General features: G+C 39.3%; 1 protein-coding gene across 1 annotated transcript in view; it reads right to left on the bottom strand.

Moving 5' to 3' along the window:
* Positions 1–22,994, bottom strand: part of LOC128367831 (bromodomain adjacent to zinc finger domain protein 2B-like) — a 55,335-nt gene that overhangs the window by 16,184 nt on the left and 16,157 nt on the right. The window contains exons 3-11 of the mRNA XM_053328488.1: positions 8,252–8,413; positions 6,173–6,358; positions 5,571–5,702; positions 4,849–5,042; positions 4,520–4,732; positions 3,430–4,119; positions 2,110–2,662; positions 1,656–1,952; positions 292–352 (exon numbers count right to left, since the gene is read on the bottom strand). Coding sequence (XP_053184463.1) covers positions 292–352; positions 1,656–1,952; positions 2,110–2,662; positions 3,430–4,119; positions 4,520–4,732; positions 4,849–5,042; positions 5,571–5,702; positions 6,173–6,358; positions 8,252–8,413 — 2,488 coding nt within the window. The remainder of the gene's footprint in view (positions 1–291; positions 353–1,655; positions 1,953–2,109; positions 2,663–3,429; positions 4,120–4,519; positions 4,733–4,848; positions 5,043–5,570; positions 5,703–6,172; positions 6,359–8,251; positions 8,414–22,994) is intronic.

Genomic DNA, 22,994 nt, shown 5'->3' with positions numbered 1-22,994 from the left:
GAGGACAGACAAATATGTAATTCAAGGGTGTAATAATACTAGTTGTAGAGAGTATGGAGTTTTTGGGTCATTTAATAAAATTCATTCATTGTCTTGTTGTATGTAGCAAACACAGATATATGGTAATGTTTGCCTTGAGCTACAAATGACCTTTAAGGAAAGGTCAATTGTCAGATAGTATAACTGCAACTGCATTAACAAAAATACAGTAAACATGACAGCTACGACAAACAAAACACAGTCAGACTTCGTGTGGCTCTTTCAGTACGAAGGACATGAACACTGTCTTACCCAAACTCAAGAGGTAATCGCAGCACTCTCTCATCAGTTATTCTCCTTCTCTTCCCTGATCCTAGAAAACAGGAGAAATGACTCAGCGTATTTCACACCTCCAGTGGGACCTGAGCGAATGCAAAAACCTGCCGTTTTTTACAGAGTATCCACAACACAGGCATATTGTTGCAAATATAATGTATTCTAAAAAAGGAGACCCTGCTAGGAATATCAATCTGCTGTCAATATTTGTTTTATTCATTAAACAGTAAACAACCCAGGTCACTGCAGTCTTTGGTACAGCACAGTAGGTTTAGCTCAATTCCGGGTCAGCAATTCATACATGCACATCAATATCAAATATTAGACAAACATCATTTAGAAACAAACTATAAGACAAGTGCCAAACACAGGAGCAGAGCTTGTACAGAAACGAGCCTCTCTGACACCAGTTAGTGCAAGATCACCAGTCCAGTTGCTGCAGTATTGGTGGTGATAAAATGCAGTGAGATTCCTCACTTAATTAAATGTTTCTTTAAGTTCATCAAGAGTCATAATTCTTCCATTACTCCATAGCAGGAAATAATGGAAGAAATGAATACTTTCCAATTAATGGTGTGTCAGACTCCAGTTCTATTAGTAATAAAATACGGCCCATGACGAAGCCAATATCAGATTTATAAAGCATCTGCCTGAGTTATTAAAACAAAGGCTGCTGGAGATAGAAAAACAATGATGCAACCATTGTCTTCAAGGAGGTCATTTGAAGAAATATACATCCATGTTTTCTTACTGAAAAAATAAGCATGATAGTTTAAAAAGCATGAATGAAGAGAAGCATAAAAGGCTGGGCAACCAAACTGAGTGGGGGAAAAATATACACCATGCTGACTTTGGGTGTGATCCTGCTTTATTGTCTACACTTTCCTTAAGCCTGAACATCACATTACAGGAGGCTTTTTTTCCAGTGGTCCGTCTCTTACAATGTGTCTCATTCAAATCAATAGAGCTGTGTACACGGGCCATGTAACAGCTCGTTTCACACACACTGCACAAGGGTAAACTTGACCCAAAGTCTATTTTTTCACTTCTGATTCAGGCACATAGCTACAGTGATTGTGTTCAATGGCTCTGCACACAGCCACAATGCAGGTGACCTACACATAATACTGTAATTTGTACCTGAACTCATCCTGTGTAGATACAGATAGAAAACTGAAGCTGCTGCTGCTCTGCTAACGTGCTGCTCACACTACGCCTCATGTGTAGACACAATGTTACATCAACTATCTTAAACTTGTTTAGCAATTCTTATAGCTGTACAGTGAGTTATCTGAGCATTTGGTATTTTAGAAAGCAGAAAAGAAATACATGTTTGTTACCTGGCAGGGAGGCAATTGTGAAGGACGGGGATGGGGTGCTGTGGTTACTCGATGTCCCTGAGGTGGTCACTGTGGTGGGTGTGAGTAAACTACCAGGCCGACTAGGGGGCGTGATAACCTGTAGGTTAAGCAGGGAGCAGTTGGCTGAGAGGCTCAAGGAGGACTTGTAAGTAGACAAGGATGCTTTGCCCAGATTCAGAGGAGTCATCTCGGCATCGCTATCTGCCTCTGTCTCACCACACTCCTTCATATCGTCCTCAGAGCCATCAGAGTCGCTTTCCAGATAGCTCTCCGACTCTGCAGGGGATTCCAGCGGGACAGAGAGAAAGAGACAGAGTGGAATAGTATCAAAAATTAACATTCCTTGCAAATCCAACTTCTTTCAAGAAGATACCTAATATCAGCTTTGGTTATTTTTTTAAATCAAATTAAAAAAAAGTCTATTTAATCTAACCTGACAGGCTACTGCCAGAATCTTCATCTTCAACATCATCTTCATCATCTTCATCATCATCGTAGTCATCTCCTAAAGAGTCATCCGAGTCCTTGCTGCTATGGATATCGGACTCACTGCTTCTTACCAAGTTAACAGGTAGACAGGATGAGTCGATTTTAGACTTGGGAATTTTCCTCTTTCGTGATGTGTGAGCAAAGCCTAATGGGGCTAAAGATTTACGTGGTGCAGCAGAGCTGCCTGATGGCTCCTTGGTGCTAGTGCTCAAGTTGGTGGGCATAGGGAAGTGAGGGCTGGAGGCTGCCAGGAGCGGCTTGCTGCTGGGGCCACTGCCCTGGCTACGAGGCTTAATGACCAGGGCCAAGGGGGCATCCTGAACAGAGCTATGGATCGCTCCATTAGGGTGATGGTTCATGAACAGATTGGTCTCATTGCTGTGTGGGAGAGACAGTAAATGACTGCTGAATGTATCTAAGGAGGAACCTGAAGTTTCATGACTTTTATACCAGTCCTGTTCCTTATGTCGCATAGAGAAAGCCTGCTTGGACGGGTCCTTGGAATGGAGGGCCGAAACAAAAATGAGAAAGAAAGGGAAACAAAGAAAAAAAGAAGTAATTACACAAACTGTCACTCACATTACATTACAGTGGGCTGTGAATGAAGGAATTTAAGGTGTAATAAGAGAGAAGAACAATGAAGTGCAGGCTCAAGCATGTCAACAACAATGAGGAAAAAAAGGCTACTGTGGAAAATATTTTCTAATTATTTGGCTTAGTTCCATCTTATGACTTCAGCTGTCATCTTGTATTTGTTGCTATTGTCATACTGTGGCATTCAAAAGCCTGCATTTAATGTACCACCAACATTTAAATAAAACCCTCTTGTTACAGATTTCTACATTTTCCCTCCTTCTCAGAATAGTGATAATAACAGAGTCCTGTTAAAGAGTTTCTCTCTCTTGATAACAAACAACCCAAAACATAACAGAGCTAATTGCTTGTCAATTTTTGAAGCCTTCCCAATAGAGCTACATGCATTGTCACTTCTAGTCATGTCGCAGTCAGACTCACAGTAGCAGTATAATAAAAGCCCCAATAACAGTGCTTAGACATTAATTTTCTGTTGTGAGGGAATGGACTGATTTTTATTTATTTTATGACAAACAATGATAGACAATACATGAAAACAGGGCTTCTTATTTAGCAAAAGAAGATGAAAATGACTTTCCTGCTTTATTAAAGAAATGTATTTGATGTACCTTTGATAAAGTTCAGGAAACAAAGAAAGAAGAAAGTGATGTGAATAAAAAACATAACTCACCTGTTTCAATTTAAAACTGTTCATGTGTAATGAGCTTTCATCTGGGAGCGTTCCACTGCTCTTCATGCCATCAACAAGCTGTGTGTGCTTGGAAGAGGGTATCAAAGATTTGGATTTATGTGAGGATTTTTGAGAGGCTAACAGGGTTGGTGCTTTGGGTAAAGAAGAGAGGGAGGGAGGTTTAGGTGAGGAAACAGATGAGGGTTTAGGTGAGGAACACAGAGACAGGGTCCTAGAAGAGGAACAGAGAGCAAGAGGTTTGGGAGAGAAAGAGACAGAGCTATGCTTTGGTGAGGCCGAATGAGAGAAGTGCTTTGGTGACATGGAAGGAGGTTTAGGTGAGGAGGAGGAGGAGAAGGAGATCAGGCTGGGTGATGATCTGGATGTCAAAGGAGAAGCCTCCCTGTGAGAATGTGCTAAGGGACTGTTGCCTGTTGCCAGTCTTGTGGTTTGGATGACACTGATATGCTGCTTGCCTTCCTCCTCGGCAGTCCTGGGGCTCCGGAGGAACAGCGCTGTGGACTGAGGCAGGCCAGAAGGATGAGAAGAGGACTGGAAGCGGTATGAGGAAGTCAAGAGACCACTGTCACTATGCTGCTGAGCCAGAACATTCTGACTGTCTTGAGTTGTGGTTTCATCAGCAGTGCAAGGTCTCTTCTTTTTACTCTCACAAGTGTTCTGTGTCAGCCGCTAAGTAGGAGGATGAGGGAAACAGGGAGAAGACAGCATGTCATGTCAGCTTCTACTGTGAGAGCATCACAGTGGCAGCTCTGTCAACCAGCATTCATCTAGTTCGCCACCCACCAATATGACCGCTTTTGACAATCCAACTAACATGCATTTAACCGAGAGCAGTTTTACAAAAGGGGCATTTGCACTTTCAACATTATTATACCAAGAGTTACTACACCAGAAGTCTTCTTAAATCTAATTACAATCTCAAAATATTCCCTTGTGTATCATTCATAATTAAAGAAATGATATGTATTATATCTTTGTCAAGTTTCTTACAACTGTATCCACAGAATAAATGGTCAATGGATTTTCAAAAATCTGAATATTCTGCTGAATACAAAACACCAACAATTACCTTGATTTTCCTTTTCACTTGACTCTCTTTTTCTGAATCAGAATCCTCACTATCGTTGCTCTGATCATCCTCATCGTCATCATTGTCCTCCTCGTCTTCCTCCATGTCATCGGGATCACTACTGCTGTCCTCATCATCACTGGAGCTATCTGTCAAGGATCCTGAATGGCTGCCGCTCATGCTTGAGGTCTCAAGTGCTTTTTTGTTGAGTTTCTGAGAAATAATTCAGAACAAAAAGTCCAGAAATTCTTATAACAGATAAATGGCCCCAGTCATATATAATAAATGAGTACAGTAGGTTTTCATGCTGTGTATTGCAAAACATTAACCTTTTCTTTTATTTTCTGGATGGTCTTCTGATGTAGTTGGCCCTTGTCTTGGCTGCTCTTTTGACTCCGACTACAGTTGGCTTTAGTTTTCTCCTTGTTTCCCTTTGCTGGAAGTGAACTGTTGCTCACAGCAGAGTTCCCAGTGGGAGAAGATGCACTCCTGCCGTTCACTGTTCCATTCACGCCTACAGAAACTGACAGTGTACATTTCTTCAGGTGGATATTTACAAAAACAATATGAGTCATACACATTAGGATGACAAAATCTCTCTGTATTTCACTGTATACCAGAATTTTTAATCTGGTGTCAGCTTTGACATTCTCGCATTGGTAAGATGAATGCATACTGCACATGCTCTATGGGCAGAATATGCACACTAGAGATGTCCACTGGCCGACTGGCTAACTTCTGGTTAGCTCTCTGCTAACTTGAATGAGGATCAAATAATTTACATGTGCAGTTTTTCTAAAGTTTCCAAATGTTATTGGACCAAATTTTGTTTGTGACAAGCAAAACAATTCATCCACCATTTTACAGCCACAGTAGCCACACTAGCGACAGAGTGCACTACAGCGGAGACTATGGTGTAAGCGAGGCTACAGTGTTTTTGTAATTACTCCCATTGCCAAAAGGGGGATAGAAAAGTCCCACACAACATGTTTGACATTTAGAAAGAACTAGTTCCTCCCTTTTTTTAAATTTATTTTATTTATTTTTTTACCTGAGGTACGGGACTGCAAGTGAATGGGATCATGGCTCTTGAAGGTTGGTGCAAACACAGGATGCAGACCCAGAAGAGGAGGGAAGAAGGCTGCTGCTCCTCTGGTTTGTGCCTCAGATGGCCGCCACCAGTCTGGAGTAGTGACATTATGCAGTCAATAACCATTCTACAGATGCAGATAATCCAAGTAATATGCTATAATATGCTACATATTATAATAGTAGCACTTTACCCAACTGTTTGAACTAATCAGTTCAAAATAATAGTTTCACATTTGAGCTGAAATGATAACAAGTACATTCCACTGATAGTGATAGTATTCCTTTATGTTGAGGGCTGAACAGTTAAAGCAGAGGTCACTGTAAAATAGCTCTTCTGTTGGACATTTCACAGCTGTTTCCTGAGAGCAGCATTCCTCTGAAACAGCATCTGCTTTTTAAGATGGCCATTTACCTTCTGCTTTCTGGTATGATATTGTCTAATATGTATATTTGCTATCACAGATATGTTCTATTATATTATTTTAATACCATGTCAAAATCTTTAATATGACGTTGATTCATAAAATAAAATAAGAAACATTGCATCATGAGCTTCCTTACCTGGAAATGTACCAAATTGGGGGTGAGCAGCCAAGGCAGACAAACCCAGACTCCCTAGACCTCCAAACTCAGAGCGCCCCGAACTCGATGTGTAGAGTCCAAAAGCTGGACGGCTGATTAAAGGGAATGCATTGGAGCTGCCAGACATATTTAAACGTTCATCGCCCGTCATCCGCAGAAAATGGCCTGGAGAATTAAGGACACTGTTTTTAAAATACAAAAACTTATGTATTAATCAATCTTGTTATCTAGACAGAGTGTCTGATTATCTAGATATAATATTTAGATAAACATGTACAGTACAATGCACAACCATGAATTTAACATGCTGTATCATGGTTTCTAAACTCAAACTGCTCCGTGATACCATTTAGGAACAGACTTTTTTATGATTTATAAAATAATTAATTCACTGTGATAATCATGAAACATTCAGTGTCTGAGACAAACACTCGTGATGTGATAGAGAGAAAGAAATACAGAAACAAACAAACAAAGAAGCCTAATAAAAGTATCCTACAATAACTTTTTTCTTTTAAAAACAGCTGAGTAACATATATCCAGTGTTTCTTATCACAACTTTTTTCTATTAGAGAAACCAGTCTAGCCCCATCAACTAGATCAAATACCTAATTGTCATAACAATGCAGAGCTGTGCAGGTATGAACCTAGTCTATTTCATCTGTTCTTTGTTTTCATTTAATGAAGAGCTGACCAGGCTAACATTGTGTCTGATTATATGCTGTTGAACTGTGTTGACAGGACATTATCAGCTGTTCATCTGGTAACGCACTTTAGCTACGACTTGTTGATCAATTTACAGAGACAGTAAATTATACATTTATTTGTCTATACTTGTTTATAGAGCAAATCCTAACCATTGTCTGCAATCTCTACTAAATAATTCAGTGAAAATTAACTGTTCCAAATGTTGTGTCTTACAGAAGTCAGTAATACTGCAATTCAGTTGACGTCATAGTGGAAACTCTAAAATTGCTCCAGTTTTATTCTTCAAGAGAGATGTCAACATGGAATTATGAGCTTGTTTCTTGGATAAACCTACCTAGTTGGAACAGTTTGAAAGCTAATAAAAAGTATGAAGGATTGAGAGTGTTTCTATTCAAAGGGGTGTTACCATCACCAGGTACTGTATGTTATATCTCTCTTCTGATGAGAAATATCTTGAAAGAGTGCTCAGTCCTTAATAAATTATCCAGGAAATTTCTGTGCACGTTTGTTACGGGGGTCTGAGAATGAATTATTTATGAGAATGTCTCTAATGTGTTCTTCATTGTGATAGCATGACAAAAAAAACCCACTGCTTTTTGGGGCATCTTATCATGAAGGGGAAAAAATAATCACAAACCACAGTATGTAAATTTTCACATTATTCTGCGGTCAGGGGCAATCTGACATCTTATGCATCACCGCTGCTCAAAGCATAATGGCTTTGACCACAATTAGTATTCAGAGAAAACAAGAAGATGTTGGCGGCTGCATGCACAGTGTGAGGCTGACAGACATGTCAAATCACACCGGATAAACTGGAGCTAAAGGTTGTCAAAAGACATCCGCAAGGGTGTACACAGATTTTTAATTGTTGGCACTCATTAATTCAACCGCTTTTCCATACCTACAAAAATTGTCTGTTGTGTGTAAGACAGGGAGAAGTTATTTTAAGAGCCTTATTGTTGCTCAAAACAAAAAAGAAGGACCCTGAAAATGCATTTGCTTTCTATTATTATATTTGAGTGTTAGTGTGTGGTTATGATTTGAAAGTCAGACAAACTGGTGCATTAATTTACATTTATTAAAAGCTGGTAAATGTAACAGTTTTTTGTAGGTGACTCAATGTTGTTTGCTGCACCATAAACTAAAACCTACTGCAACTAAAATAAATTCTCTTCCTGTGGGACACCCTGCCAATTATATTTGTGTAAATGTTCTTTCAAAATGTGGACAGAATAATTAAATATGTTGGCTTGAGACTAAAATAAACACATCAAAACAATTCGTTAAAGAGTCACATTTGATCTTGCGTGTGTGTATGGATACTGCAGGTGGCGAAAGGGGAGCTACCTGCAGGGTTCGGGGTTGGACTGCACTTGGTGGAGGGTGTCTGGGGAAGAACAGGGGAGGAGCTGGCTGAAGAGGAGGCCACATGAAGGGAGGACAGGGCTGCCGATGGGGAGGCCAACCGCTCTCCAGGCTCCATATCTGTCAAACACAATCCAGTCAATGCTAAGAGATGCGAGGAGGGAAAAAAAGGGGAGGAAAAAAAAAACAGAAAAAAACTCCCCCCACACACACACACACACACCGCTGAGACTTAGTTTCTCTCTGACACATAACTGAATTATCCTCACAATAGCCCTGGATTTCTACAGCAGCATGTTGCTAACCATCATTACAAACAACACTGATAATCCAATATAACCATTTACTGGCTTTCTATGATAATGCAATTAGTGCTCAAATTAGATTAATTGATTAATCAGTTACTCAGTTGACAGAAATGAATTGCCAGCTTTTTTGACAATGCATTAATTCTGTTTTTTTTATTTTAATTATTGAACATACAGTACCAGTCAAAAGTTTGGACACACTTTCTCATTGAAGTAAGGTGGTAAGGTGTGTCCAAACTTTTGACTGGTACTGTATATATTGAACATTTTGAACAAATAAATACATCAACACAAGAATGATGGGGCACAACCCATCCACCGCCCCCACCTTTTAACATGATAACTAATTAACGGTTTAAAGTCAATTATGAAGCAAAAATCCCACTTAATTGATTCACTGCTTCCAACCAAATTTTCTCTGATTTACATTGTTGTAAATTGAACATTTTAGCATATTCGACTGTTGTCAAGCAATGTGGGCTCTAAGAAATGTTACGGGTCTTTTTCATTAGATTCTGACATTTTCTAGTGTGAACCCCCAATCAGTAAAGCAATTATAGTAATAATTATATTAGTAATAATTAGTAATAATACCATGTAATTATTTTTTATAAAACTCTGTTGTCATTACAAGTACATTGAAATTAAAAGCAAACAAACTGAACTGTGACAGCTTTGTTGGACACATTTGAATACCACTGGTAATGCATGACACTGATGACAGTATAAAATAAATATTAAATGCATTCATATATAAGGTCTTCAAAGCTCTTTAATGAACAACTGCTGCCATAGAGTTTGTGATCATCTAATGAAGCAGAGAGGCTCAATAGAAAATGCCGTCTTCATCCTCTTAGTAACACAGTTTAATTCTTCCCTCCACAACCTTTATATTAAGTCCACACAGATGAATTAACAGACGGTGTCATCATAATCAACATTTACAGACCACAGTTGTTCTGCCCATCATCTAAAAATCACGCCAGAGAGATTCTTCAGTACTACTCTTTCATCAGCACTGCATTGCCGGGATTTTTACATTATTTATGCCACTTCACATCCCAGTGACCACAAAAGCCCACATCTGAAATCCTCTTTAACACACACACACACACACACACACACACACACACACACACACACACACACACACACACACACACACACACACACACACACACACACACACACACACACACACACACACACACACAAACACACACACACACACACACACACACACACAGATTGTGTTTTGTTATTGTATTGTACTTTACAATTTCTCCATCTCCCCGGTGATTCTCCTCTGCGCAGGAACACAGAAGCAGCTGATTAATTTGAGGAGACAAAGCTAACCTCTGAATATCAAGTATCATCCCTCACCAGGAAGAGCACTGATGAGACGAAAATGACATGAAAGCTGTAGCCATGCTTCACTGGAAAGGCCACTGCTTCCTGTGGCTGCATGAGTTTGTGCAGAACAAAGAACAAAAAGGTATTTTCATATTTATAATACAACAGTTAAAAAAAAAACCCCACTGGGTATCATTTTGACTTTGTTCACTCTTCATCCATCAACCTAAGATGTCCAATATACCACTACTACTAAAAAAACCCCAGCATATCTGTATCAATTATGAATCTGCCTTACAATAGAAATAGGGTGGAAAAGCTTTTGTCAAGGATTAAAAGTAAAATGTGTCAAACTCTCAGGCTAATTTACTTCATTTTACAGTGATATGCTGCAGACACAATCTCTAACTCAGTAATTTTTTTCTGTTGCATAATTGAACTGACATTTTTTATCAATATCAAATCCATGAAATGATGTCTAAAGGTACTGTAGCATTTCCTTTATGAATCTACTAAACTGATTTATTGACTTGAGCTGCAAAACTAGAACTGCAAAAATGTCAAATATACAAATAAAAAGCCAAACTGCCCACTAAAAAAAATGGGTTTAACAGAGCAATTAGCTTGATTTTTTTAAATAATAAACATGAAGGCACAAAGGCAGGAATTATTCTCTGTGCTTTAAAACTTGCATAAACAATCAAATTAATTTGTTGGGTGTATGTGAACCACATACTGAATACAAGCAATGTGAAGCACCAAACACACAGTGCAGCAGAAAGTAGGTCCTTTGAAAGCACGTACACGCTTTACGTGACATACCTCTGATTGAATCAAAGTCACATTCACAGATAGGACTCCACAAACACAATGCAGCTTCTCATCTCTGGGTTTTAATGTCCCTCATCAGGAAAACAATGACTCCATCAACAGAGCCAAGCTTCTAATGGGACAACACACAAAACTACCAATCAATCATTTAAATATACACTGCATTAACTATCTGTTTCTAATAAATAATGCAACTAATAACACAAACACTATGCAAGTGATGGTGTGATGATGACACACTATCTTTAACATCACACAACATCTTTTTGTGCAACTTCTTTGAGCTTCTGTTGGGGCAAATTATTTTTATCTTAGGAAATGTTTGTGTTTTAGTGTTTAGTTAGTTTATGCATTTCAGGGGTGCAGGTAGCTGGAGACTATCCCAGCATGCAATGGTACATGGGGCAGAAAGGCAGAGAAAATACTTCATCAGATCGGCAGTTCAGTTCAGGTGTGCAGGAGCTCTCTCAGACTTTTGCTCGACAAGTTTGCAACGTGGTGAGCGACTGAAACATTCACATGAGACAAAAAGATCAAACAGAATAAGTCCAGGATCAAGCATGAGAATTTACTGCTGTGAAAAGGCAAAGTTAACCAACTAAGTCACCATGTTGCCGTGGATACAAAACAGCAAAACAGAAATGATAGAGCTCAAAGCTGAGCTTAGCAAACCACTCGTGTGTGCACTCAGTTTTCTTTTTGCCTGCTATCTGTGTGGATCTTTAAAAATAGGCCAATGCAAAAACGTTTTTGTTGATGCTATGTGGTTAACTGTCTCTCTTCTATCTGTGTATTTAACTCTTTCCATCTTTGTGTCTGATGGAGGTAGCTGTGCACATTTCACAAAGTATTGTTTTGTTTTGGGTACATGTAAGCCTTTGTTTTCTATCCTGTGTTCCTCTGTATCTGTTTTATCTTCTTGTATAGTAACAGATGGCTGATGCTAACAAAGCTAATCCCATAACAGCAGTATTTAGACTGCAACCACAGTGCTGTTTTAGCTAATAGAAACTACAAGGTAGACAGAGAGAGGTAGCATATCAAAGTGCCTTGACATGTTTCTAAGATAGAGTTGCATCACTCAGAGGTTTACTTTCTGTTCTTCAACAATCTGTGATGAAAATGTCAATGAAAAAAAAAAGACAAATATGTCAAGTTCTGACTATAATTGCCACGCATCCCTCATGGCCTACTAATTAGCTATGCTAAATCCACCTCCTCAGACATTAACATCTCCTTGATTGATTCTATACATGGTTGCTTTGACATCAGCTGCAGTCTTGCCAACCTCACAAATCACTGTTGATGTCCATCATTCCACTAAACACAATTAATTCCTTCTGCAACGGTGGAAAATAGCACTGCCACTCACTGTTTGGTCTCAGTGACTTTCTGGATGGGAGGAAAGAAAGGGACGTAAGAAGCCGAGAGAGGAGTGCTGTGGAGTGATGAAGGAGGAGGTCAATTTTCCTGTGGTGGTCGCATTAGCTTACATATTATGTCAAACACCCTGGAATTAAACTTTCTTTATGTCATGTTTTGTTAAAAGTTTTATGAGCAGGTTGCTGTTTAGAGAGGAGAATTGACAAATGTCCAGAAGGCCAAACACACTGCTGAAAATAAACAGCCTACCAAGCTGAGGCAGCCTCACTGCAGGCAACACACTTCAACAAAGAAATGAAATGTCTCAGTCTCAACACTGGTTAAATCCTCTTGCAGATAAATGTGACTCATTAGAAGGACACTGTGAAGTAACAACTTACATATAACAGGACTGCCAAAGGGACAGGAACTTCTTAATGGGTCTTAATAGTTAGTCACTACAGGACGGAGTGCTGCCAACAGTGGACGATTTCTTAATAGCTTTATGGTATATAATCATTTTAATCATCTCATCGGGTTTTGAATATTTTGCTGAGGTTCTTTTTCCATTTTCTTCTTCTGTTTTTTTATCTATCTTTGTGTGTCTTTGAGTTTGTGTATGCACTTGTAAGATACACAAAACCAATGAGGGGTTGTGTATGTATGTCTCGGTGGCTTAATGTAAGACCTGATTATGCTGTGTTATCTGAGAGACAATGTTTGTACTAACCCACCACTTAAATGTCATCTGTAAAGTTAAAATGTTTTGATTGTATTGTTTTAGACCATTGCCCGATTGCTGCATTGCTATAAAAATATTTGTTTCAATTACAGCTTAGACTATGTCCTGCTGTAAGAAAATATCCCATTTCATTATTAATGACTGGAATCATTATCTTGTCCTTTGTTGTTTCTGTTATCCTTTCTTAAAAAAACTGTGATGTGTGAATCTTATTTTTAATTGTCAGCAGCTGTCCCAAACACCTTAAAGCTGCAGTTGGTAACTTTGAGGAGAGAGAGGACTTGGCATCAAATTTGAAGAAGTACAACTTTCAGATCCCTCCCCCTCCCTCTCCGCTGCACTCCTGCGCTACCTCCAAAGTCCCTCCCCGAGAGGAGGCTGACGTGCACGCTGTGGTTGTTGCTGCGCCATTACTTTCTCTACGCTCCTGAAGCCGCTCTCGGAGATATGAGCTTGACCAAGCTGAGGAGGAAGGGGGAGGGGGCTGTGTGCGTGAGCAGTGATTGACAGCTGTCAGACACTCCACCAGACACAATCCTGGCTTTGATTGGTTCTTTTTGTCCGGTCGCTGGATTCTGGCAATTTGCAGTAGGAGCAGTAGGTGGGGCTAAATTTTTACAGATTACTAGTTTCATATAATGCTGTCTTTACATAGTGACAGTCTTAGCAAATATGACACAAAGTTACTTTTATAAGACTTACCAACTGCAGCTTTAAGAAAATAATAAATTAACAGCAGTAAAGCAAATTTGAAAAACCCTACTTGTCATTCTCTGTCATTCTCAGTAAATTCACCCTGCATTGCAATGAAGTCAGTTGTTTGTAAAAATGTTATTTTCCCCCCGATTGTGTGTGCATGTACAAGACACGCAGGATGAGAGCTCAGTATAGGGCCGGCTTTTGTGATCCGAGGAGGATGGGAAACAAAGTGTGTGGGGTCACTGTGTGGCTAGGAGCACAACAAGTTCAGTGGTGCACCCACACTTAAGGTGAAATATCATGCTCCTCTGAGTTTCAATCAGCTCTTCATTCTGCCCGTGTCGTCTGATGACAAGTTATGGTTCCTGACACTGACACCCACTCCACCTGGACTCTGATAAAGTGACTCGTTCTACCAGCTCAGGAAGAAAACTTCATACTGACCTGCAACACGGGCAAAACTGAAGTAAAGCCCCATTCACATGGGATTATTATTTTATCTTTAGCAATACTGTAAGAGGCAAGTAGGAAATATAATAATAAAAATTCATCCAGACAGCAATTTAACCATCACAAAATAACACTGTGTAGTCTGTTCATTCAGCAGGAGCCAAAAGAATACCGGTATCCATCTACCTGTAGTTTATAGTACAGCAATTTATTGGGTGATCTTACAGAGTCATCAGATTTACAAAAACATTTTGATGTCCTTCATTTCAAGTCAAATTTCACACTGAGCTGCGAAACTGCAGTACAAGGAAAAGCAGCTTTTTCTGCAGGAAAAAAAACAAAAACCCTCAAAGATACTCTTTTTACTGGGGTATAAGTGAAAAATTACCCACAAAGTGCCTCTGTACTGGATTAAAATCACAGACCAGTGCGGATAATGTTAAAATGAGATACAGCATCACTCAAAGTAGAACAACTAATGCCCACTACAGTCTATGATGATGCAGTGGGGGATATTTCATGTACCATCTAAAAGCATTTTTAAAATAGAAACTAACACACTTTGTGCAATTAGGTCAATGGAAGTGATTAGTTAAGGCCACACAACAAATGTGGTCACATTCTGCATGCAATTCAGGATGCAAACAATGCAAATAAAAGGATGCAAATAATTGTTAATAAAGTTACATTTGAGCTCAGTTCTGCATATAAACCAATGCCTCAATAATAATACAATATTTGGTTCTTGTTCAGTTCATGTCTGTGCAGAAAAGGTCTATGGTCTTTATCCAAATTAGCTGACGATTATAACTGAGTAAAAGTAACCCCCTGCAATGTCAATCACCTCAAAGCAGGAAAGCAACTGCCAACCCTAAACTAAAGCTAAAATGCAGAAAATCCAACACCTATTTCGATAATCAATTAAACAAACATGAGGATTTGATGTTTTCACTGTCCTGTAAACGGATGGTGTTAAAGTACACTAAACATGCTGCCATGAGAGAGGAGGAGTGCAGAGTGATTAAAACGGAAAACGTGGCATTGCTACTCAATCAATACTGTGCATTAAGGGCTGGTTTGCCATTCATCTCAGGTTTGCTCTTTGCAGCGAGGGCCCCCTTTTTTATGACTGCGGTGAGAGACAAAAGAAACCATGTGCTCTCCAGAAGTCGTGTTCTTGAGTGCAGGCAAAGCTGGTTGTCATCAAGGGATGGAAAGCTCTTTTGTTAGTCTGTGTAGTGGATCAGGAAACTACAGAGCCACTGATACAACAGACCTGACAGTTAGCTTTGGGTGGCAGATGGCAGAGCAGTGTTGGTTACACTGGAGAGCCTCTAGGATGCTTTGTGACACTGATACAGTGGGAGTCCCACTGTCGCACTAAATATGATCTATAGCAAAGCATGCTGTAGTGTTACTAAAGCCCTTCACCACCAGCTCTTCACTGATTTGCCTAAATATGCATCAGTGTAGTCACATCTTTGATCTCCTATGCAAGGGCACACATGCTGCGAGCCCAGCTAAGAGATCCACCTGTGCTCATAATACTGGGATAAGCATTCATTTTTGTTCTTGAAAAAACACAGAGAGCAGGCCTTCCTATGTTTTCATCATTCTTCAGGACACATACATATTTCAGGGAGACCTTCATGCTTAAAAAAGGGAATTTCACTTTGTACGGACTGCTTGAAATAAGTACTGAATGCTAGCATGAATACAGTGAAAAGGCTGGTGGTTAAGGAGGCAAGCGGACTCTGATGAATGATGTGAGGGCTCAGTATGACGAATGTTTCATGAAACGCATTTGTTCTTCACAGCAGCGTTAGCACAGTTTACAGGTTGCATGTGGATCATTTTCATGAGGAGTGATCTGGGGGCGGGACGTGGCTCCTGGAAACCGGAGCCCCACATGTTCGGCACAGACTGACATCCATCATGAACGCGTTCCTAGAGCTCCTGCCTACCGCTGCCCCATCAACAGCGAGCATTAGCCATAAATTGTGTAGCTCAGCCTTCCGTTTTTAATTAGACACATACAGAGAAGATGGAGTAGAGCGAGTAGCGAGGGAGAGCAGGACGAGTCATTTCATGTATCTTCAGATCTGCTGCTGTTAATCTGTGGTCGTTGGCTTACCAGAATGCAGCTGATACAGTGAGAGTAGCATCCTCGGCTAACGTTTCTGTTGTTTGTGCATTTGTAGAGCAGTGTATTTCCCAACAGAATGCCAATTTTAATGTAAATTAATCCATAGCTGTAAAAACGAGAGCTACAGTAAAGCTCTTCGTACCTTAATATGCAGCCAGTGAACATTTGTTAAAAATAATCACACATGGGCGCGCAGGTGGTCGAGAGGTTGGAGCGCATGCCATATACGCAGCCGACCCCGGTTCGAGCCCCGATCGGAGGTGCTTTGCTGCGTGTCACATCCCCCTCTCTCTCCCCCATGTTTCCTGTCGGTCTACTGCTAAAATAAAGGCGTCTATGAAAACAAAATCTTAAAAAATAAATAAATAAATCCACATACCGCATATCTTTATCATTACACATTACACAACAAATTCCCACTGCACCTGCCTTGTTTATACTGACTCAAAATGAGCATCTATTTCTGATGAAGAAACTTTAGGAAGTTATATTTTTCACTCTGAGGTGAAACTGTGAACCAAAATGATCGCGTCCATGAGGTTCTATTGTTGTGTTACGGGGTTTCAAAAACTGTGGGGTATTCATATTTTTCTATACACACTATGCAGAGCAGTGATGTAACTTTATGTATTTGAGAGGCATAACAAAAAGTCTCTGGTTTTAGGGTGGAGCGGGTACAGGACGTCAACAGGAGTAGGCAAAATGTTGACAGACGACATCCGCTGCCACTCATTCTTCATTTAATTGCTGTCAATGGGAGCCTATTCTATCAAATGATTGAAAACCTTTCCCATTTCAAAAATACTTACATGCTATTGTTAAAAAACTAGTATTGTTTATTTATTTGGTCCAGCCTTCACTTCTGGCTCAAACAAAATGTTTGTGTGTGGTAAAAATGTTGCTCTTAAAAAAACATAATTTGCATCACTTTACCTCTCACTTCAGTTATTATTCAGAAAGCAGTCTGGTAATGCAGCTGGACTGTGACTTAAAGAAATTCTGCAGCTGAATACCTCAGTTTAATATTTTGGGTTATGAAAGGTGTGCAATTGCATGTAAACAGCAAAAAAACCCCAAAAACAACAACGACAAAAAAACAGCTTGAATATAAATCAGCTGCAATCATCTGACATGAAGCATAGCTACAAATTAAAGATGAGAGAAGGATTCTGGTGCAAAGGTTATCTGTCATCCTGCACTGCTAAATAAACCGTAGCAATGTACTATTTTAGATTCAAGCATAAAAGAAGACAAAGACATCTTCATCACATTTTGATTATTGGTTATTTGCCAGTTAAATAAACAACTCTGAGGATGCCATTTGATGGGTTGCATTACAGAACTACATTATGGTAAAAATCTGTCATATGACACCTAATAAATCAATAAACACGGTGCGATTCTGGCTGCGTATCATTTCAGACACAGTGAGAGCAAAACGTCCCAGGTTCTGTCCGTCTTTAAGACTCAACTCTGCAATGTCAATAACCTTACGCTTTAGGGATGAAACAAACAGCATTTATGTATGGAGAAAACAACGAGCCTAATTAGGCTTTTAATCCCCCCCCCTCCCCCAATGCCAATGTCCAAGATGAAATTAAAGGCAGCCAGGATCAAGGTAAACCTGGCTATCACATCCTCTCTCTCTCTCTCTCTTACTCTCTGAAGAGCGCAACATAAATCACATAGCAACCGTAATGGGAAGTGGGACTGCAGTGTGCCAAATGAAGCAATAAAACAGTTCCCGAGTGTCCCTTTCAAGGCATTTGTCACACAGCGTCCATATGTCCACTGCTTTATTGAAGCAGACGATGCCGGTTACTTTCAAACAAACATCTGTGCACAAACTGAATGTCACAAATGAAGGTCACTAATACATATAGAAAAAAGGGAGAAATCAGAGAAAAGTTAGAATACGTTTTACCCTCATAATTTCACACACCCACCCACCCCCACACCCACACATCATTTTAGGCTGCCCAAAGAGAAAGACGGTTTTCAAATCACTGAATTCTTGCATTAGCCATCTAATGGAAATGCATGAGGACTGATACACACATCAGTACACTCTGGTGTGGGGAACCATGGGGATTTCTCCCATAACACATTTTTGGAACACAAAGAAACAAAAATGGCCCTCAACACAGCAGACAAGCCAAATAACATTGGAGCTTCCAGCTTTGACACGTTCCTCTGACTCTGCAGTGACAGAAACACAACACCACCAAATTATAATTATGACCCGACAGTTTCTACTATAGCTCACAGTCACTGACATTTGCAACTTCTGAATCATTATATGCCCAGTTTCACCTTAATTCAAGAGGGGGTAGTGATGATTTCTACTACTGTCAAGAAGTATGTTGTGAGTCGCTGGGCAAAGCTGAGAAGTCCACACTTGTAATGTAACAGCTTACAGCAGGCCTATGTAGAGCTAATCTAAATGTGCCGAGACATTAGTACAAAAAAAGTTGTTTTAGAAAAAAAACAAAACACACACACACACACACACAACATTGCTCACATGCCAATTAAACTCACTTGTGTATGTGGCAGCAAAAACACATCCAATAAACATAGCCTGTATAAAAAAATTCAAAAAAGGGAAATGAACTGAACAAATGTAAAACACTGTACTGACAAGCTGTCAACAGATGACAGCGTTTCAAGGCAGCCATTTGGAAATCACTCTATGTGAAAATAACCCAATTAACCCTTTATGGAACACAGTGCACTAAAAATGTGATTATTGGTGACCATAGTGATTCTGTTTTTTTCAATTCTCAATTTGTTAAGATTGGATTATAAATATAGTGCTTTACATAGAAGTAGCAAATATGAAACAATTAAAACACAAAGAAGAATTCAATACACTAGACAAAGTACACACTGGGTTATGAAGCTCTTGATTTAAATCACATTTAGATACACACTGGTGTGTAGATTTTGTTAATAGTTATTTTCTAGATATCATAACAGTTGATTTTCAAGTCGGATAAAAAGACTAATTTCTTCCCAAACATCAATAACAACCAGGGAATTTTTTAGGATTTGGTGGCTCCATTTGGCGCTCTAACAAAACAAGAGATTTATATTATCTTTGAGAGCACATAAGCCAGATAAATATTGAACTTTACAGATTTACTTGATGTGAAAATGTGATGTGAATTTGCATTTATAATCAAGAGGGGAGATGTTCTTGTGAAGTGTCTCTATCACCAGGACCAGAGGCTAAACAACATACAGCAGCACAGGATTAATCATTCCTGCCTGGAGAGAGCTGCCTGGAAACTACACAGGTCTCAAAAAAACAAATACATTTCAAGCTTGTGGGGAAAAACACAATACTGAAGGAAAGCATGTTTCATCTTGTCAAAAAAACAACACTTTTGCTTCATTTGTACTGTCAACTGTTTCATATATGTAGATATGAATGTTACTAACAGGCTTTTATTTTTAGGGAGCCAAGGGGGTCAACTCCCTCAAAAAGACCTCAACTCCAGGAGGCCCCTGGATGAGATGCATATTACATAACTGCAACGCCCACAGTTCGATTCCAGCTGTGTTGCATGTAACACCTCCCTCTCTACCCTTGCTGTATCTCTCTATACTTTCAACTATCAAATAAAAGACAAAAATGCCACTAAACTGAACCTTACTAAAAAACTATCTCAGCACAAGATTCAAGGGTGGTTGCAAAAACTCAAAGAAAAAAAGCAGCAACATACTCATATGTAAGTTTTAATTCTGTTTGATTGCTTACACTTAGAAAGACAAATGAGCCTGTAGCTTGTATCATTCATTCTGGAGATTTTAGGCGTGCATCTTACAAATGTTTTCACCTCCCCGTAATCTGACAATGACTTTCTCAATTATCGATTAAAATCTGTTAATTGTTGAACCACTGACCAAACAGGAAGTGGCTTTAATTCAGTTATGGGGACTGTAACATCTGAAGAAATGTTGAAATTTTAATTGAGCTCATTCAATAGAAACTGACTGTTTTGTTTACCCTGTGTTAACTGTACCATGTACAGTTAAATAAAAGCCACCATGGCTAAAAATGTGCTTGTTTACCTTTTAAAAGCCTCCTGCTACATTTCCTGTTCATGTGTACATGACAGACCACAAACAGAAATGGAGAACACTTACAAGAAAACACAGCATCACATGCTCTATTTACTGAGCTAACAGTTTTCAACTGTCAACGTGAGCCCAATGACACATTTGTGTTGCTGCATATTGTGACTTAGATTCAAAAATATATACACACTTTATTTTATAATGGCAATGGCATCTGGCAATGTTGCAAGTTGCCATTAAAATAAAACACTTATCTGTGCAGAGACTGCTGAAGAGCCACAGACTGAATAATTTGGCACACAGAAGGTCCCTGTTGACATTCTCCTTCTATTAGTCATTAAATCAAAGGTTATCAGATTCCTCAGTTCTTTGTTCTTGGCAACGGGACATAACCGTATATCACTCTATAATTTTAGGAAAGTAATAGGTGAAGGTTATAAAACTAAATAGGGCACTTCCTTATTTTAAATATGCTAATTCTTAAGGGATGAAACATAGGACAATGGCTTTGAGATGAGGAAGAAGGGGAAAAAACGGCTTAGTTTAATAGTGCTCAAAAACACCTGATATTCATTGGAGAGTTAATACTAAGCTCACGGTACATGCAGCTGTGGCTTCAATAGATGTGGGAGAGTCACTTGGGATCCTCATCAGACTATTTTTATTTTGATGAATGTGCCGGGAAAATAAGTAATTTCCTGTCTGCCTCTGAGCCATCTTGCAAAAAGAGCTTCTTCTCTGCTGCTAAATGAATATTTCCATCACTTGTTTGGACTGCCTCAGACACTCGACTCCATCACAGAGTGCTAACAATAACTATGTAGTACTGGACACCTCTGTCAACTTGAAGTGACCGTGATAATAGGTGGACATTTAAAGCTGCCAAATATTACTGTACTAGAGGACAATGAGGCTGTAACCATGGCCACAAAGAATGAGCTACCAGCTAACTGAGCTGCATTTCTAACTCAGCACTTGGGATTCATTTGGAGTATGAAAGACGTTCTTTTGGTTCAGATTGACACTGATTGTGCTTAATGTTTTTATATTCAGTATAACCCATTTTTGTCATGAAACCCATCCAAACTCTTGAGAGAATTGGTGGCAGTGAAAACGTAAAACACAAAAGCAGCACTTATCCCAAACCACATCCTAAAGACAGTCAGAGCTGTCATTTGGGTGTTCTTTATTTTCTTCCTCAGGACTTTGTCGTTCTTTAGACCCCTCACCATTAAACAGTGGACTTTACTCAGACTGCCAAATAAAAAAATACATACAGAGGCTGGTTTATGATGGGATTTTTGAGGCCAATATAACAAACATTTTGAGTGGCTGGACCATGTTAGTCAATGCACCTCAATCCTCACTGGACCCTCTTCTGGGCCAATAAAAATAAAGTTAAAGAAAAATCAGAGACACTCATTATTTTTCCAGTTTTGGTTTGTGGGATTGTGAGTTCTTAATTTATTCTCCCCCAAAAGCCCCTGCTCTGGAAGTAGTACTTTCTTATGGGACAGGAACTATAAGGATGGAGTTTACATTACTGAACTGACCCAAATCACAAGAGTACAACAACTGCAGTCGTATGTATGTATGTAAGTATGACTAACAGGACTATGGAAACTTCCTTGCTTGTACAGCTATCTAGCCAAATCTTGATAAGTCTAAAAAGAGTGTGTGAGAGAAATTTAACTGAAACTTCTTTTGCGAAAAGTTTCAATGTGGTTAACCAGAAAAAACAACACTCAACAACTCATGACTACCGGTGTCGCCTGTTTTAGTCTCACTTTCTACCTTTGCTCCTTTCCAACAATGATGCAAACTTCACAGTTGCATGCAAAAATCAGTCTAAGATAAAACTGCTGCATTTTAATCTGTTTCAGTTTAATTACCTTAATCTTAATGATTATTCAGATGTATTCAATCAATCAATCAATCAGTCAATCAATCAATCTTTATTTGTATAGTGCCAAATCACAACAGAGTTATCTCAAGGCACATTACACATAGAGCAGGTTCTAAACCGAACTCTTCAGGTATTAACTTTAAAGAGACCCAACATTCCCACATAAGAAAGCACTTGCCATATTGGAAAAACTAACAGGAACGTACTGAGAGGACCCTTTAGTTCCTGGAGCTATTTGGTTAACAAAAAAAAAAAAAGTCGAGTCTTTGGGATTGAATAAGAGATCGAGATGTGTGTTGTTTATAGCACACAGATGATAAAAGATCGGTTCATAATAAACACACGAGGATGAGGATTTAAGAATTGCCCCCTGCGGCACTCAACACACTCAAAGAGCTGATGAAGACACAGAACAGAGGACCCAGATATTCCTCACAGATATCAGTAAAACCAAGATTACCCCCCCTACCTCCTAAATCTAACAACAGGATGTCACGACCACCAGAGTCAAATCCAGCACAGACTAATCACCAGAAACCACCTGCATTAAAAGACTGCAAATTTTGACAAAAAAAGTGTAATAGAGGAGCTTTATTGCCACAACGTTCTCTTTTTATTTTGGATAAGAACAGGACCTTGGAGACTTGGTCTGAACTTGGAGATAATTCAGTTTTTTCTGAGGGAGGACAGGTACTCAGGAAGGAGGATATTTGAATTCCCGGGAACGAACAAACACCGCCATGACATCTTCTCTTCCAGGAAATTACAAAAAAAAAAAAAGCTGCACAAAAGGTATTTATTTATTCAAATTCATTTCAAAGATTTCACGCCTCAAGTTTGGTTGA

The sequence above is a fragment of the Scomber japonicus genome, chromosome 11, assembly GCF_027409825.1.
Source record: "Scomber japonicus isolate fScoJap1 chromosome 11, fScoJap1.pri, whole genome shotgun sequence".
Lineage (NCBI taxonomy): Eukaryota > Metazoa > Chordata > Actinopteri > Scombriformes > Scombridae > Scomber > Scomber japonicus.
Note: the sequence above shows the minus strand (reverse complement) of the source record. Positions and strands in the feature narration are given on the sequence as shown.